Source organism: Rutidosis leptorrhynchoides, chromosome 1, assembly GCF_046630445.1.
Source record: "Rutidosis leptorrhynchoides isolate AG116_Rl617_1_P2 chromosome 1, CSIRO_AGI_Rlap_v1, whole genome shotgun sequence".
In the NCBI taxonomy this organism is placed as follows: domain Eukaryota; kingdom Viridiplantae; phylum Streptophyta; class Magnoliopsida; order Asterales; family Asteraceae; genus Rutidosis; species Rutidosis leptorrhynchoides.
Window position 1 is genome coordinate 79,291,205 of NC_092333.1, and position 19,370 is coordinate 79,310,574.

General features: G+C 34.3%; 2 protein-coding genes across 3 annotated transcripts; both read left to right on the forward strand.

The window, feature by feature from the left end:
- Positions 1 to 12,003: 12,003 nt before the first annotated feature.
- LOC139885859 (uncharacterized) lies at positions 12,004 to 13,483 on the forward strand. The gene is made up of 2 exons (XM_071869619.1): positions 12,004 to 12,727; positions 12,894 to 13,483. The coding sequence occupies exons 1-2, from the start codon at positions 12,004 to 12,006 to the stop codon at positions 13,481 to 13,483; spliced, it is 1,314 nt and encodes a 437-aa protein (XP_071725720.1).
- A 1,698-nt stretch (positions 13,484 to 15,181) lies between these two features.
- LOC139861966 (uncharacterized) lies at positions 15,182 to 18,958 on the forward strand. 2 transcript variants are annotated; one of them, XM_071850508.1, is made up of 7 exons: positions 15,182 to 15,354; positions 15,471 to 15,655; positions 16,154 to 16,306; positions 16,394 to 16,438; positions 17,294 to 17,331; positions 17,626 to 17,791; positions 18,598 to 18,958. In XM_071850508.1, the coding sequence occupies exons 3-7, from the start codon at positions 16,199 to 16,201 to the stop codon at positions 18,733 to 18,735; spliced, it is 495 nt and encodes a 164-aa protein (XP_071706609.1). In that variant the 5' UTR covers positions 15,182 to 15,354; positions 15,471 to 15,655; positions 16,154 to 16,198; the 3' UTR covers positions 18,736 to 18,958. The 2 variants fall into 2 exon arrangements, with proteins under 2 accessions (XP_071706609.1, XP_071706601.1); XM_071850500.1 differs by lacking the exons at positions 15,182 to 15,354; positions 15,471 to 15,655 and having other exon boundaries at positions 16,048 to 16,306.
- Positions 18,959 to 19,370: the final 412 nt, after the last annotated feature.

A 19,370-nucleotide genomic window follows, 5' to 3' on the forward strand; every position in this document is an offset into this window, starting at 1 on the left:
TCCAAATTACGTAACATGCCCTCCAAGGTATCCATTCCCCTCTCCAGACGAGTAATGAGTTCCCTGACTTCTTCCACTAATCCTACTTGATTAGTAATCAGAAGTAGAGGTTGAATTACCAACATAATTTTATGTATACGTTATTCGAGGCGGAATATCCTAGCAAAGAGTGTGAAAACGGTACTGTGAACAGGTTGACTGGTGAGTGCGTCAAGTTCTCCTATGTTAGGAGGCAGATTTGGTTCGTTGTAGGGTTCACTCTTTTCGTTCCTCCATCGAGTGCGAATGTCTCGAACCCACCCCCATCTCCTCCAGAAGGAAATGTAGTCAACCAGTTGGGGCACTTTGGTCACACTGCCTTCAGAGTCTTCAGAATCGCCCTCGGAACTATAGGAACTCGAACTATGTGTAGGATCCATCTTATACAATCAGATATAGGATTTTGATAGGAAATGAGTGTTGGATACAGGATAATATCCTCGTCACATAGGACATATATTTATAGTAAAAATATTTCCATATATTACGGAGGAATTTACGGAAGATGTCAGACAAAGTCTACTGTGACGCGCTGATACCACACGTGACGACCCGCCAAAATCGTTATTGACGCAGTACATTATCTTCGGTTTCATTGCGAGGTATTGACCCCTATATGATACGTTTTACAAACATTGCATTTATTTTTAAAAACAAACTTTCATTACAACGATAGTTTACAATTATGTATACCATTTCAAAATATTTATACATTTCATACAAATGATATTATCATGTTTCCCAAAATATAAATGACTAATTTGTCATTTATTTAATAACAATCTTTTTGAACTCAAATGATTTGAATGCAACGTCTTTGAAAATATGCCATGAACGACTCCATGTAATATCTTTAAAATAAGCAAATGCACAGCGGAAAATTTCTTTAATACCTGAGAATAAACATGCTTAAAAGTGTCAACCAAAAGGTTGGTGAGTTAATAGGTTTATCATAAACAATCATTTTCAATAATTTTAATAGACCACAAGATTTCAGGTTCATAAATATTCATACACTCGCAAGTGTATAAAAGTATTCTATAAGTTGTTGAGCGCTTTGGTAACCATACTTAACAATTAATGTAGCATATTCCCTTTATTATGAAATCTCTCTACATTGTACCAAGTGTAGTAAAAACAAAGTACTATGCAACCGTTTACGATACTAGAGCGACTAGCCCGGTTGGGGTTGTCAAACCCAATAGATCTATCAATAGGATTCGCGCTTACATGGTCTTACAACATGTAAATATTAGTTACCATGCTATTAGGAAAAAATATGCAAAGTGGTACAACTCAATGTAGAATATATTTTAAGTACTTGTGTCCATTTCGTAAAACATTTATAAAAACAGCGCATGTATTCTCAGCTCAAAAATATGTATTGCAACAGCAATTAAAAAGGGAGCTATGAAAACTCACGATAGTAAAAGTATTATTTTTAACAAGTTTTCAACTTATTAAAAAAAATATGGCCGTCGTCCTTGGATTCACGAACCTATAACAATAATAATGTTTCAGAAAATAATACCACATATGATTAAAATAATAATTCAAGTTCATAGAATACTTATTTAATAATTTTTTTTTATCATTTTTATGTTAGTAGTCTTTTGTTAGTAGTCCAAAATAGTCTGAAATGTCCAACAGTCCAATAATCGGTATAGACATATATATAATCTTAGAATTACCCCACGACGTATTGTATATCTATTGTTTTGCATCAATCCAGAGACGTGTTGTATACGTATTCTCTTAGAATTAACCAAAATATATTGTGTACGTATTGTCTTAGGATTTATCAAAACGTATTGTATACGTGTTGTCATAGAACGTACCAAGATTATAATATTATGTATATACAACCTCGGAATCAACCAAGATTATAATATTTTGTTATACTAATGATAACATGTCCAAATATATATAGGATATAGGAAAAGTTAGCAAAGATATGGTTAATATAGTTTTTATAACATGAATTTCGTCCATACAACGTTAATCCTAGCAGATTTTGTTTTGCTTGCCAAATATTCATTACAACTCCGTTTAAAGCGAATCAAATTGATATGGTTTCGTATTGAACTATATTTTACAAAAATAAATGTAAAAGTATATGTTTATAGTCGAAGTTACAGTTTAGATGTCAAATTAAAAGAGGGTGGTCATATACGTCGTAAGAACATCTTGATGACCCTTTTGATAAACATACCTCCACTTTAACTATGGATTTTGGATATGTTATTATATCCATATGAAATAACATTTTTACAGAATATAAACTTTCAATTCAAAGTTTAAGATAGATTTTCAAAATTAAACCTAAAACAGCCCCCGATTTCTCTATGACGGTATATGTTCAGTTTTAAGGTGTTTTTCGTATTTACAAGTTATATATCCTTATGTTAGCATATCATATAGATATATTACATATTTTTAAGTGTTTTAAGAGTCAAGTTAGAAGGATTAACTTTGTTTGCAAACAAGTTTAAAATTAACTAGACTATGTTCTAGTTGTTATAAGTTATAAACTCTTATATAGATAGCTATAAACATATAAATTGAATAAGACTTTGAGCAGTGGCGGAATCAGAATTTTTTTTCACCGGAGGCGAATTTTTTTTTTTAAAAAAACGTAGCAAATTTTGTTGTCAAAATATGTACGCTTTAGGGCAAAATATGAAGATTTTTGGGCAAAATCTGAAGGCTTTTGGGCAAAATCTGAAAGTTTTGGGGACAAAATATGAAGATTTTTGGGCAAAAAAAAATCACCGGGGGCAAAATGAAAAAACCCAAAATTTTTACACTAAAAAATAAAAATCCACCGGGTGCGGCTGCCCCCCCTCTGCGCGTACATATTTTCGCGTATGACTTTGAGTAAGATTAATACCTTGATTTAAGAAAGAAATGGTACTGAGGTTAAAGAGGATTTCTAAAGCTTGAAAGACTTCTTGGATATGTGCTTAAAGAAAACCTAACATGGAAGCAAAACTTGAATCAAAGTATGTGTTTTTGATGGCCCTTATATGATGTTTATGGATTGTTTTTTAGGCTAAAACATGAGGAAAATGCTTGGGGATGATCTAGTATGAAAATGAGAGTATTTTGAGATAGAATTTGGAGAGTATGAATGAGAAAATGAAATGAAAAAATGGGTGTATGCATAAAAACGTTTTTAAGGTGTATATATACAACTTGTATTTTGTTATTTAGTGTAATAATTCTAACTAGTGGCCAAGTTGATTAATCATGCATACTAGAGTACAAAAGTAGGGTTGTAAAGGAGTTGAGTGTATATACTAATAGTAAATACGTGTAGAAGCTGCGTATAATATGTGTATAATTATCGTATAAATACGAGTAGAATTCTTGAGAAAAATGAATGGGAATGCGAGTATAGCTATCCTTTATATGTATTTGTATATTATAATATGTATTCAATACTTTTAATGATGTATTTATACTCATAATACATTATATATAAATACATTTTAACATAAGTTAATTACGTCGTTTAAATAGTAACTATATATATTGTTCGAAAACTCTTATGTTAGTATTATCGAAATGTATATATAATACTTTGTTAAAGTACATAATAAGATATTTAATTATCATATTTTCAAGTTAATATATATATATATATATATATATATATATATATATATATATATATATATATACACACACACACAAATTTATAATTAATACAAGTTATGACGTTCGTGAATCGTCGAACAAAATGGGTGGTCAATTGTTTGTATAAAACCAGGGGCGATTCTAAGGCATGAGGGGTGGGGTCCTATGACCCCACTAGTGTGAAAATTTTTTATACAATGTATGCTTTAAATTGTATAGAACACCACTAAATTTTAGTACGGGACCCCATATATTTTCAAATTTTATAATTTTTTGAAGGTAAATGACCACTAAAGTACCACTAAAGTACACTTCAAATATAATTAGCTTCAAAAAAAATTTTGGGACCCCATAAGGTTTTCATCCTGGAATCGCCACTGTATAAAACTCATTTCAAAAGTTTTAAAAACTTGTCAAAATTCATTGCTTATCATGTCAGAATTATTAAATCATATAGAGAATTTAATTAAAAATAAGTCGAAATTTTTCGGGTCGTGACAATAATTGTCAAAAAAATCCGTGAACCTATATGTTGGTATAGTAATGTAGTGATTTGAAAATTTAGACTTAATTACGTCCTTGGTCCATAAAGTTTTATCTTTTTTTCATCCTAACCCTTAAAGTTATGATATGGTTTCATTTAGGTCCCCAGTTAACGGATTGAGTTAACGACAGTTAACCCTGGGGACCTAAATGAAACCATATCATTTCTTTAAGGGTTAGGATGAAACAAGAATACTTTAAGGACAAGGATGAAACAAGAATACTTAGGGACAAGGATTAAACAAAAATACTTTAGGGACCTAGGGCGTAATTAAATCAAGTGGAAACGATATTTTAGGGAAATAAATAACAATTTACTCCGTACTTACTTATATACGGGGATGTCAACCGTAATGGTGCATGATTGGTATTTGGTCTGTTATGGGTGGTTGGCTCTTTGCTTGCACAACAACTCCCACTTTGCCTGCCTTTTGAGTTCTTTTTGTCAATGTCTTTCGACTCCATTATTTGAGGCAACAGCAATCGTCGATTTATTGGCGACTTGATTGCCGCTTAGAGCTTAGATTGAATCCTAGACAGGCTTAAAAACCCATGAAAATTTGATTCTACCATTTCCATGGCGTCTTGTTTTTGTTTTTATTTTTATTTTATCTTATTTTATTTATTTATTTATATTTATTTTATTGTTTTATTATCATTTTTGACGGAGGTCCTCACGGAAGCAATCTCTATATCCTGAAGTAGAGAGATTGCTTCTGTTAGGACCTCCGGCCAAAAAATAATAAAACAAAATAAATATAAATAAATAAATAAAATAAGATAATATAAATAAAAATAAAAACAAGACGTCATAGAAATGGTAGATTCCATGGGTTTTTGAGCATTACTGAGATTCAATCTAGGCTCTAAGTGGCAGTTAAGTCGACAATAAATTGACGTTTGTTGTTGCCTCAAATAATAGACCGAAAGACATTGACAAAAAGAACTCAAAAGGCATGTCAGGTGGAAGTTGTTGAGCAAGCAAATAGCCAATCACTTGTAACAGATCAAACATCACTCATGCACCTTTACGGTTGACATCCCCGTCTATAAGTACGTACGGAGTAATTGCTATTTATTTCCCTAAAATGTCGTTCCCGCTTGACTTAATTACGCCGTTAGTCTTTAAAGATTTACCTTTTTTCATCGTTGTTCATAAAGTATTTTTGTTTCATCCTTGTCCCTAAAGTATTTTTATTTCATCCTTGTCCCTAAAGTATTTTTATTTCATCCTTGTCCCTAAAGTATTTTTGTTTCATCCTAACCCTTAAAGTAATGATATGGTTTCATTTAGGTCCCCATGGTTAACTGCCGTTAACTCAATCCGTTAACTGAGGACCTAAATGAAACCATATCATAACTTTAAGGGTTAGGATGAATCAAAAATATTTTAGACACATGGATGAAAAAAAGATAAAACTTTAGAAACTAAGGGCATAATTAAGTCGACATTTTATTATATTCCTAATACCATTAGTTAATGGTTTACCGAAGAGTCTCTTAATTAATTTAAGCATTTACTTGATTTCTTTTATCGATATCATCCTTCATGCATTTATAATAAATTAATAATTTCTTTATAATGTAAAAATCACTACGTGTTCCTATTAATTTTCATAGAATTTGAAAGTTTCTACGACTTTCTTAGTTCTAAAACGTAAGTTCCCTGATCGATCTATACATTACAACAGTTTAAACCAACTATGTGTTACTTTGAATTTTTATTTTTTTAGCAAACAAAAGTAAAATTAACTTATGTATTTCCCATTTTATTGTATTGTGATCATAGACATGTGATTTGTAATGTTTTTTATGTCACTTTAAGTAATGTAATGATAATATTTATTTTGTATAAATATTTCACGAACAAGATCCGTGAGAAAATTCGCGACCTGCGAATATCCGTGGGCACGGGTATGGATCTAAAAACAAACCGCCACTAAAGATCCGCGGGCGAATGAGTTGACAAAAAATCCGTGAATATGGATGATGGATCTAGTGGATCCGCGCCCACAATCCGCAGGTGCCATTCCTAAATGGGTAACGTGTTTAATATCGAGACAAGAGGTGGAACTTTTTTCCTTTACATATTTATTATTTATATATTCAAACTATTTATATATGTATTTTTATATTTTAGACTATATATTAGGAATAGATATCAATGAAAAATAAACAAATAAATTAAAAATCTTATTATATAATGTAGTGACATGTGACACTTTTAAAAGTGAAGGAGACATGTGGAAATACTTAATGTGGAGTGACATATCCCAAGCGATTTATATATATACTAGCTTTATGAGCCCGTTAGTTGAACGAAAATTGTAAATATTAGTTTTTTAAAATCGTTATTAGTGATGACAATTACATATGTTATCGATCAAATGTAAATTATAATTAGAAACATGAAAACGTAAATAAAATAGAATTGTTACATGATAATCATCTATGAAAGAGCCCGTGTTTTGCCTGATATTTTAATACTAAATAAAAAATAATTATTAAATCTTATCTTAAATATAATAAGCATGCGGATTTTAAGACTTCAATTCAAAATTGAAATACAATGAACTAATTAAAATTTAATATTTTCTAATTAAGTATATTATTATTATTATTATTATTATTTATTTAAGTAATTTAAAATATAAAATTATTACGTCATTAGATATAGAATAAAAATAATGATAATGATAGGTTTTTTAAGCCCGTAATCATAAGATTATTAGGATGAATATTATATGAATTTTTCTATTTGTAGCCTTAGGGGGTATGCTTAAAGAAAATTTTTATGCATAAACATTTGTATATTTGGGTAGTTATTTGCAAGGAGTGAGTGGTTATAATCAAGGTACAAACATTTTTTGCATGCTAGAATGTCTTAAAGATAGCCCTTAGGACTATCTTTAGATAAATTCATATTATATTAATAATTTAGTAAAAAAATGCTAAATTATATATTTACATACTCCGTAACAATTTTTTTCAAATATATTTTGTGTTGTATAATAATAATTATTTGATACTCCTTATATATTAATCACTAATTCACCATCACAATTTGATTTACTTTACAAATTAAATTCTTAAAATTTTATTCCTAGAAAACTTATACTCCCTCCGTCTCAATTTAATAGGCCAAGTTTCCTTAAATATAGTGTAGAGGATAATTATTATATTTAATTAATAATAAATAAATGTATGGATAAGTTTTGATTGATTTGGAATCTCCTTAAATATAGTGTATATGATAATTAATACCGGGTATAAATTATAAGTTAACCACGAGCCGCCTCATAAGCAAATTTAACCAGAATTAATAACAGACTGACACGTAGGATTATTGGCACACACTTTATAATAATGTATAGAAGATTACAATGAAAAAAACTCTTTATAACTGATAATATCTGTATCGAGACTATTGGTATTGAATAATAACGCATAGATTATGAGCTCGTCCATTTGAACCATTTTAAAACAAATAGTCGATAAAACACCGTGAGCCTGTAACAACTGCAAGATTTTTAATAGATAAAAAATAGGAGATATAATATTATATTATGTCATGTCATATCATAATATTATATTATATTAAATTTATTATTTTGAATTTTATTATTATCTTAAACTAAAAACTACACACCTTTTATTTATGGAGTTATTTTAGAAAGTTATTTTTATTTAATTCAGTTTAATAAAGACAGTTATTTTAGGAAGTTTTATTGTTATTTAATTCAGATTACTTAAGAAAATGACACATATGATTATTTACTTTAAATAAATTAAAAATTAACATGTAGGATTATTATCACACGTTTTATATTCAAGACCCGGATGGTTTTGCTAATAGACTCTGCAACATACGCATAGATGATGTGCCTATCAAAGCTTTCAAGGCCATAAAAGAAAAAGGGCAAAATCCCTACAATTCAGGACACACTAATGTTAGAACTCATTCGGGTTATGGAAAGGCACAAGCTCAAAACACCAGAAATTTTGCAGAAACAAGAAGGGGCTGGCATGATTCGTTCAGAGATGGAAGGGAGTTTAACGTGGTTGTTGGAAGTGCTGTGAAAAAAAACACAACTTTTCCTGCAACAAAAGAAAACCTTAAGGCTACGGAAAAGGGTCATTCTGATGCAAAATTCTTTTATGTACAAAACAACAACTTAAATACTTTACAACTGAAGAACGGTCTAATTGGTGAAACGAAAGACATCGGCATTCTCCATCGACTACAGGAATTATTAGAGGAGGGTGGCCTCAACAACTTCTTCATTAAATATCTGGGTAGTTTAGAAATTATGCTTATGTTTGATTGCAGAAGTCCTGTTGAAAATATCCTAAATGATGATGGTCATTGGTTACGAAGATGGCTCACAAATCTTCGTGAATGGAAGCCCTCATATCAATCTCCGGGTAGACTCACATGGATAAATGTCTATGGGGTGCTGGTATCCTGCTGGAATTCTACCACCTTTAAGCAAATTGCCTATTGGTGGGGACCCATTTTTGACACAAGAAACTGTGAAATCGTAAACCAACACCAAAATCTGATTGCTGGTAGTGTCCTCATCAAAAAAAGAGTCTCAAACTTTATCAATCAGAATATCATGCCGAAAGTGGACACTACAATAATCTATGCACATGTCATAGAGGAAGGAGGAGATGTATTGGAACTTGATTTTTACAATGACGGTAGCAACAGTGATTGGGAATCGTTCTACAAATCTGATTCTGAAATCCCCTCAGATGACGAAGCTCTACCGGAATTTGTAATTCCGACCAATCTCCGGCCAGTGGGTGCTGAAGATGAAGCCTCAAGATGCATGGAACCCTGCAAAAATTTGAAAAAGAATAATCATGACAGCACGAATTCCAAAAGTGACTGTAACGGATGTCAGAAAAGAAATCGGTGCAATAACTCTCCAGGCAACAAAGGTGGACCCCATCACACTGACAAGGTAAACCCTAACCTTAATGTTTCATCCGATAATACATTTGGGCCCAAGAAAACAACAAGCCCAATCCCAACCAATATCTCACATCTAGACAATAGCACTACCCCATCCAAAAATACACCCCCAAAAAATGCTAGGCCCATTTCAATTACTAGCCCAGCTTCCAACCCTAATTCGACTCACCCCAAATCTACACCTTCCAGCCCACTAAATGATCTAAATTTGAACCTGCAACCATCCACTTGTCACATTGGCTGCAAAAATTCAACCCCCAATACCCTTAACCAAAATCATGGTCACTCTCATAGCCCCTCTTATCATCATTCTTTTCCTTCCACCCCCGACAACTCGGTGAATAAACTTGACCCAAATATAAATTCGCCCAACCCTTTTCTCAATTGCTCCCCTAAGATCAACTCCATCTCCAAATCCGACCACATCCACTCTTCCTGCCCACCTTCAAAGAACCATCATTTTCGCACTCAAAACTACCACATCGACTCCTCACCTCGATCCCCCATTTCGATCACTTCTACTCAACACCCTCCCGAAGCCTTCCACGACCAACACTTAGGTAGTTCATCTTCATCTCCTAGCCCTATTCGTGCGTTTAAACTACCAAATTCACCTGCCCAATCGGTCAACCCCCGTTCACAACCTATTGACATCCTGTTTCCTACTCAAACTACCATGGAGCCCTCCACAACTGGATTATCATGTCCTGAAAATCATCATAAACCACATTCCTCTGAACACTTCTCCGTAAATTCCCAACGTTTTTCTAAAGCCTCAGCTACGCCTGTCAATATCCCTAACCCTCCGTACCCCTTTGCACCTTCATCTTCCGTGCCTGTCGACCATACTCTACCTAACCAACCGAGCCTGAAAACCCCTCATGATCATACATCGAAAACTTCCTGCTCTAATTCGCATCAGACTCGTTCCAAGGTAAATCGTGATTACAACCAGAAAGATTATACGTGGAATAACATAATGAGTTGGAAAGCCTCTTCACGAATACTCCATGCTAAACAGAAAGCTCGAATCCCAAAAAAACACTGGAGCAAAAGCAACCATTTGCCAAAGCCAAACAGAAATCTAAGTCCAATTCATTGATATCCGGGGCCAATCCAAAATCCAAATCCTTACTCTCGGGCAAGCAAACTGCCACCTCCAGCAACTATTCAGAAAACAGTGTGGGTCTGAAAGAATTTGGCGAAAAGCTAGGGGTTCGCTGGGCTTCAAAAGCTCAGTAAATCACTCTTTCCTCTTTCGTATGTTTCTTTCTTCAATGAAGATTTTATCATGGAATATACGGAGCTTTGGTGGCGATGAGTCTGCTGCCAGTAGGGTTAATATTTTCAGGAAATTGCGTGTGTCTGAACAGCCGGGTATAGTAGTAATTCAAGAATCCAAATGTGATACTGTTTCAAGCAGGTTCATTGAAATAATTTGAGGGGATTCTAACTTCGACTTTGTGCAAAAACCAAAGGTAGGCAAGTCGGGAGGACTCCTAACCATTTGGGATCCAGGTGTTTTTAAGGTAAATGAATCGGTAATCAATGAGTTTTTCCTGGCCATAAAAGGCCACTGGACAGGTAGGGATATGGAAACGGTTATTGTTAACGTTTATGGACCACACAACGACTCAGATAAGAAGAAAATGTGGGACAGCCTGGAAAAATTAATGAGCTATCGTGATGTGTCATGGGTCGTTTGTGGGGATTTCAACGAAGTTCGGGACATCTCGGAAAGAAAAAATTGTGAAATTAACAGCAGAAGGGCAAAAATGTTCAATGATTTCATCGAAAATATGGAACTCATCGAAATCCCCCTTATTGGTAAAAACTTTACAAGAATAAGTGATGACGGCTCGAAGCTTAGCAAATTAGATCGTTTTCTTGTCTCAGATTCGTTTCTCAATTTATGGGGGGACATTTCTACAATCGCCTTAGATCGAAATACATCCGACCACTGCCCCATTATTCTTAGTGATAAGAATGAAGATTACGGGCCCAAACCATTCAAATTGTTCAACCGGTGGTTCGAAGAAAAAGAGGTAGAGAAACTCATCACCGATGCATGGCAACTTCCTGTATCATCCACGAAAAGGGACTGTATTTTCAGGGACAAATTAAAGAATGTAAAAAACACACTACGCACCTGGAGTAAACAGAGATATGGATCCCTGGATTTAGATATCGAAGCGGCTCATAAATATGTGATGGAATGGGAAAAAATTGCCGATGATCGAACACTCAATTCTTGAGCGTGTTACCTGGATGAAAGCCCGAAAGGACTGGCTAAAGTTGGACCAAACGAAAGCTAAAATGTTAAAAGAAAAGAACAAGTTAAAGTGGGCTGCTGAAGGTGATGATAACACTCGTTTTTTCCACTCTTCCATTCGTCGAAATCTTAACAAAACCAGAATCAGGGGGTTGTACATCGATGGTGTCTGTCAGGAGGATCCTTGTAGAGTAAAAGATGAAATTTTCAACTTCTACAAATCTCTGTTTAGCAACCAATCCAGCGAAATCCCGATTATGGATGGGCTACGTGACCTAAATTTCAACAAGATAAGCCCAACAGAATCCATTAATCTCGAGTGTACCTTCTCCGAAAGTGAAGTATGGAACGCAATTAATGAGTGTGGCGATTCGAAAGCTCCTGGGCCCGACCTAAAATTCTACAAGTTATTTTGGTGGCTCATAAAAGATGATCTCATGGCGGCGATTGATTGGCTCTGGGAAAAAAGTCTATATCGAAGGGTTGCAACGCTTCTTTCCTCACGCTAATCCCAAAAAAAAGTAGTCCAATGGGGTTGGGAGACTATCGCCCAATTAGTTTAATCGGTAGTTTTTATAAGATCATTGCCAAAGTCCTTGCAAATCGGTTGAAAAAGGTGATGCCTAAACTTGTGGGAAGCGAGCAAAGTGCGTTTTCTAAAGGTCGAATTATTTTGGATAGCATCCTTATTGCGAACGAAGTAATTGACAATCTAAAGGCTCGCAAACACAAAAGTTTAGTTTTTAAGGCGGACTTCGAAAAGGCATTTGATAGTGTTAACCGCATTTACCTTCTAGGAATTCTGAGATTGATGGGATTCGGGGAAAGATGGATTGCGTGGATTGATACTTGTATTAGTTCGGCCTCGGTCTCTATTCTTGTCAACGGATCCCCTACCAACGAATTCATGTTAAGCCGAGGGGTTCGTCAAGGTGACCCATTATCTCCATATCTTTTCATTCTAGCCACCGAAGGTCTTAGTCTTCTTCTCAAAAGTGCGATCGAAAAAAATTTGTTCAAAGGGGTTAAGGTTGGGGGTGATGATGTGGTGGTATCTCATCTCCAATACGCGGATGACACCATATTATTTGGGGATTGGAGTCGAAGGAACCTTCTAAATCTTATGAAAATTCTACAATGTTTCGAAAAAATCTCCGGGTTGAAAGTTAATTTTGGAAAAAGTTGCTTATTCGGGGTCGGGGTAGCCTTAACTTCCATCCAAGATCTTGCCTCCCAGGTCGGGTGTAGTGCAGGTACCTTTCCATTAACTTATCTCGGGCTCCCTATTGGTCAACGAATGAAAAAATTAAAAGAATGGGAACCATACTTAAACAAATGTCGGGTAAGATTATTGGATTGGAAAGCGAGGTCAATGTCTTTTGGTGGTTGTCTTACTCTCATAAAATCGGTACTTAATAGTCTCCCGTTGTACGCTTTCTCCCTATTCCGTGCTCCGGCGGGTGTCATCAACATGTTGGAAGGTTTACGCCGTAAGTTTTTTTTTGGGCGGGTCGGATGAAAATTCCAAATTATTGTGGGTCAAATGGGAAACCATTCTCTCATCCTATGAGAAGGGCGGGTTTAATATCGGGTCTCTTAAAGCTAAAAATTTGGCTTTATTGGGAAAATGGTGGTGGCGCTTTCGTGTGGAAGAAAACGCTTTTTGGGTAAAAGTTATCAAAAGCATATATGGGCGGGATGGCGGGTTGGGTTTCACCTCTTCTCGTGTAGATGCAGGAAACAATTCGGTTTGGGGTGCAATAATAGATGTGGAAAAACACTTCACGAAGCTCAATATCAACTTTGCGGCTTCGTTTGTCAGAATCATTGAAAACGGGCAGGGGACTTACTTTTGGAAGGATAGATGGCATGGGTCTGAATTGCTATGCGAAAAATACCCCAGATTATTTCGACTCGATACAAACCAGGATGCAACAGTTGCCGATCGATTATGGCTGGCGGGGTCCGAAAGGAAGCTAATCGAGTCTTGGTCCAGGGAACCCACATGAAGAACAAGCGATGAACTTGCTCTACTTTCTTCTGATTTGAGCAGTTTCAACGGCTTGACCAACGCTCCGGACTCATGGTCGTGGTTGTCTCACAGCAGCGGCATCTTCACAGTTAAAGCCTGTACGGATATCTTAAACAATGTTATTCTGCTCCAACATGTTTCGCCTACTGTCACAATGAGAAATAACCACTTACCTCAAAAATTGAAAATCTTCATATTGAGACTAAAACGAGGTAGATTGCCGGTTCGATTGGAATTGGACAAAAGGGGTATTGACCTCGACTCGGTATTATGTCCCATATGCAAGCACGAACCGGAATCGATTGAACATATGATCCTAAATTGCTCCAAGGTAAGGGATATGTGGTCTAGGATTTTTAGATGGTGTAATTTGGGCAACCTTATGTATTTAAACTTGAACGACATGTTCAACGGAAACGGGTCGAATTCGAATCACATCACCTCTAAAATTTGGCAAGCAATCGAATGGGTGACGGGATACACAATTTGGAAAAAGAGGAACTCGAGAATATTTGAAAACAAGGATTGGAACGTCCCGCTGGTGGCAAACGAGGTTCAAATTTTAAGTTTCTTATGGATATCCTCGAGATGCAAAAGTCTAAATCTGGATAGGAACCAATGGATTGTCAACCCACTAGTTCTCGATGATCATGGCTAATCTTCGTTGGTCGTATTATTACTCTGATTAAAGCTAATCTTCGTTGTCAACCCTCTAGTTTTCGTGATAGTTTTGTTTCCAGTTTTTGATGTTAGCTGTATTTGACTTGTATAGCCTTTATACAAGGTAGGCTCCTGTATTCCTATTTTCTAATGAAATCTTATTTTGCATTTAAAATAAAAAATAATAATGTATATAGATAGATAGATATAGATATAGATTTAAGTACAACCCTTTTAATAAGGGTTGCATCAACATATGCTAATACACACGAAATCCATTTGGGGTTACAATTATTAATAGACGATGGTTGTGACACGTTTTAAATTTTGTTCTTAAAAAATTATGTATAATTTTATACTATATTTAATTAATAATAAATAAATGTATGGATAAGTTTTAATTGATTTGGAATCTCTTTAAATATATTGTATAGAATAATTACTATAAATTATAAGTTAATCACAAGCCGATACATAAACAAATTTAACAAGAATTAATAACAGACTGACACGTAGGATTATTGGCACGCGCTTTATAATATAATATATATATATATATATATATATATATATATATATATATATATATATATATATATATATATATATATATATATATATATATATAGTGAAAGGATCAAGAAAGAACTTGAGTAGGGAGAGAACTCATAGTACTATATTATTTTCATTATAATTGATGGGAGATAATCCTGTCACACTAGGTTTTGATTCATCCACACTAAAATCATGTAAATTGTCCATTTTACCCTTATTTATAAATGAGAAATTGACTTAAGTAATTTAAGGATAAAATAGGATGTTTTTATTTATTTGGCGTGGATGATCAAAATGTAGTGGGAAAGGATCATCTTCCATAATTGATACCTCCATCAGTGCGACCAATTTTTGACTGAAAGGGTATACTCGTCATATCGCATCATATCATAATTCCTACACACAAATTATGGATCATGGATAAAATCATTTTTTTCTTAGATCGCAAACACAAATCAGGGATTGGGGATAAACTAATTCCAGATTTCTTTATAACTATTTTGATCAAAACTGAATATTCATTGGACCATAAGCTCGTTTGTGTTACTAGCGCCGTCTCTTTCCTTAGCATCGCAATTGTTAAACAACTCTTAATCAGAGGTTATTCAGTTCGTATCATCGAAGATAATCAAGGTAAACAAAAATTAATCTGTTAATTACTTTTATACTGTATTTAATTTAATTTTGTGATCTAATACTTGTGTTAATCGATTAAATAGTTGTGGAAGTAATTAATTGTGAAATTGCAGATATATGCACATATTAAGCGAGATTGAAGAAACATTAAGTAACAATTTGTTAGGAATAGTTGTGGCCAAGTTTAACGAACCGCGGAGTTTAATGGAAGCGTTCGATGGATGTTGTACAGTGTTTCTTACAGCTGCTTTTATCGATTCAAGTGGATTTTCAGGTTACTCGGTCAGCTTGCTAGTTGGTTAGTCATACACTCTTATTTTATAAATTGCGTATAATGTGTTCTTCAACAACCTGGCTAGGGCTGTAGGCTACTAATGACTGATGTTATGTTATGATAAATGCGTGATTTATGAATGTTAATTTACTAGATGAAGGTGCATTAACTAGATGAACGTTTAAGTGAATTTACTGGTGAAAATGAATGTGAATTCACTAGATGGACATTTAGATCGACATTTGAATCTGGGGATGGCATCGAGCCGGGTTTGGGTCGGGTTTAGGTAATCCCATACCCGAACCCGCTTAAGAAATGTTGTCCCAAACCCGAACCCATACTCGGAGGGTCTCCATTTACCTTACTTACTGTCGGGTATCGGGTTTTCCCACATGTAATCGGGGACCCCCGTTTACTTACTAAATGATGGATTAACAAGTTTCGTCACGGGTATCAAATATCTTTAAATACTTATTACTGATCCTTAGTCATTTATACTGACCTGTATACATGATTTGGCAGCTGAAAGTATATTATCTGCTCAAATGTTTGGGAAGCCAACTTATTATGGTTAATAAAGTTAGTTCTTTGCTCAGTGATCTGTTAGAAAGACGCAATAAGTCTCATCAACCGTTATCAAAGATAGAAGTTCATATACTTTGTCTTCTACTTGAGGTAATATACTGTAAAATGCTACCTTATTATGCAATACAACTTTCATGTTTTTGTTGAACTAACTATTTTACACTTATATCTTATTAGTGCTGTACGAAGGTTACTTCTGCAGCTGCTTTGATGCAGATTAAGGTTTGCTTTTTTTTTTTTACCCCTTAATCTTTGTGCTTAAGACATTTTTTCTCTTTTTATTTTACTGTGGTCAATTATGTCACGTCTGGATTAATAATCCACCTTTTTTATTTTATTGGGTGGTTTGGGTAAACGGGTAATCCTGTTACAAGTTTGGTTGACCTGAAATATCTACTTTGATGTACTTTTTTTTTTTTTGCAAATGGGGTTGGTTTGGGTGAACGGTAATACTGTTATGCGACGGATTGAATGGAAGTGTACATTTATTTATGTATTTTAACTTTTGCATTATGGGGGTGGTTTGGGTAATTGGGTGAATGGGTAATCCTGTTACATGATGGGTTGACCCATTTTTTTTTCTCGAGTTGAATCCAAATTGGTATTGCTAGTTATTTGGATTCTTGATGAACTTAGTGAATTAAATACACATTTACTTCAAGTGAATTATTTAATGTGTAATATGGGTCAAATTAGATGATTTATCTGCACTGGAATAGACCAAATGGGTTGAACGAGAAGAACGTCGACACAAACCAAAAATTAAATAATTAAAAAATCCATGCTTTACAACCGCCTAAAACATTTTATTTAGAGATATAAATCATTGTTTATAATACACTGTTTTATAATTCCAATTAGAGGGTTACAAGGTGTTACTGCTTCGACCAAACCCACTTTGACCCGTACTTGTAACTAGCATTCTTCAGCTTAATCTGATATGAATCATTAACCAGCCCGCCCATCTTGCCACTTCAAGTTGCAATGACATTCACGACCAGATTAAACAGTAGCTTATGTTTGTAACGGTATACAACATTCTCATCAGATTACATGTTTTTTTTTTTTTTGTTGTAGAGGAAGGACCTTATAGAGGAAGGACTGAGACAATATTGGTACAGATTGACATTTAATTTGCATACAGACTGACCTTCAATCTGCATACAGTTTGAATTTCAATCTGCATACAGATTGACCTTCAATCTTGGTACAGATTGACATTCAATCTGCATACAGACTGACCTTCAATCTGCATACAGATTGACCTTCAATCTGGATAGATACTGACCTTCAGTCTGCGTACAGATTGACCTTCAATCTGGGTACAGATTGATCTTCAATCTGGGTACAGATTGACCTTCAAACTGGGTACATATTGACCTTTAATCTGTACCGGTGAACATTGGTAGTGATGAAATGGTAAGCATGAATGAAATGGCTGAAATTGTGCTCAGTTTTGAGGATAAAAAGCTCCCGATTCACCACATTCCGGGACCCGAAGGTGTACGTGGTAGAAACTCGGACAACACTTTGATCAAAGAGAAGCTTGGGTGGGCCTCTACCATGTGGTTAAAGGTAGTATTTCTTTCTTTTACCTTTGATGCACGGATACTTGTAACATGTACATAAGTACATGATATACATTTAAAACACAGCTCATATAATTCAATAGTTTTTTTACGGAAGATGTATTATCTTAGTTAGAGGTGGAGCATTTACTCAGTTACTTAGATATGGGTCAGTTTTGTTTATGTTTAACGAGTCAATTTGGTTAAAAAAGAAACGTGTCAAATGGGTTGAATAAGATAAAAAGGTAGACCAAGGTGTATTACAGTGCATAAAACCTCTTAATTTTCTAATATTCTATGAACTCTGTATTCACATCTTACACACTAATAATTTATTTACAATCAAATTAATAAAATCGAACAAAAAGGTTTTGGGTCATATACAGCCAACACAACCAACCCTACCTGATTTGTTTCAACTAACAGACAGATCACCATTTGACCTGTTACCTAAATATGCTGATTGACCCACCACTTCAACAACCTCTATTCTCGGCCGTTAGCTCTTACACCATGCTTATGTTTACTATATATGTGTTATTATTATATGTCTTATATGCATGTGAATATCTTTGTCTCCATATTACTATATATGTTTTTTGATTCAGCATCTTGTTAGACCACAATAAGACCACAACCTGTTACATTTGTTACATAGATTTATGATTGATATAGGATGTTTTTGTAGACTTCTGCATGGTTAGAACTGTAAAATTATTGTTTTGACTTTTTACCAAGTCGAATCTCTGTATATATGTGTAAGTTCATTACATCCTCTCATTCACATTCACTGTTAATGAATAATGAATACAGGATGGACTAAGGATCACTTATTTTTGGATCAAGGAACAAATTGAGAAAGAAGCAATGGTTTTGATCTTTCTGTCTACGGGTCGTCTAAGGTTGTTGGGACTCAAGCACCGGTCTAACTATGATCTAAAGGGCCGCTGATGGCAAAGAGTAAAACGTTTAACGTTTCGTGTTCTCTGATGTCTTAATCCGTGACCCTTCATATCTTTTTGTTTATGCATCTATATTTATCTTGATGTGTATGTAATCTTTCTTTCTTTCCGTTACAGACCTCTGCTACTTTTCTGTATTGGTTACTATTATGACCTCTCTTATAGATGAGGTGTTTCTCATGTGATCATTATTATTATGAAAATGAAGAATCTTCAGTGATGATGAATTGTTATAACATACTCATAATTTGATGGTTAAACCGGCTGGATCTAGCAAGATTACGATTCACCGTCATGCTGATTTATATTTTTAAACTATGTTCATGGGTACATTTTTATGATTTTAATGAATATAACTGACTAAATGGTCAGTAAAATCATTTTCTTAAAGCAAACAAGAAGTTGATGGTAAACATATATTATAATAGGTCAGCCAGTCAGGTGATTTTGTAGCAAAACTGATCAAAGTAAGGTAAATATGCAAACTTTTAGTGTAATAAGAGATACTTAAAACTAGTATTATACTGTAACAACTTATTGGGCTTGATAAGATAAATCCATAACTCTTATTAAGTGTTTGTTAGCCCAAATGTACGAGCCCTTCTTCTATTGTGACACATATTA

Bases quoted from the DNA above. Each gene is read 5' to 3' on its own strand.
- LOC139885859 (XM_071869619.1), top strand. From the start codon at position 12,004: ATGGGGTTGGGAGACTATCGCCCAATTAGTTTAATCGGTAGTTTTTAT. The intron at 12,728-12,893 runs GTACCTTTCCAT...GGTACTTAATAG, and splicing joins CCAGGTCGGGTGTAGTGCAG to TCTCCCGTTGTACGCTTTCT.
- LOC139861966 (XM_071850500.1), top strand. From the start codon at position 16,142: ATGATTTGGCAGCTGAAAGTATATTATCTGCTCAAATGTTTGGGAAGC. The intron at 17,332-17,625 runs GTACAGATTGAC...GAACATTGGTAG, and splicing joins GAAGGACTGAGACAATATTG to TGATGAAATGGTAAGCATGA. The intron at 17,792-18,597 runs GTAGTATTTCTT...TAATGAATACAG, and splicing joins CCTCTACCATGTGGTTAAAG to GATGGACTAAGGATCACTTA.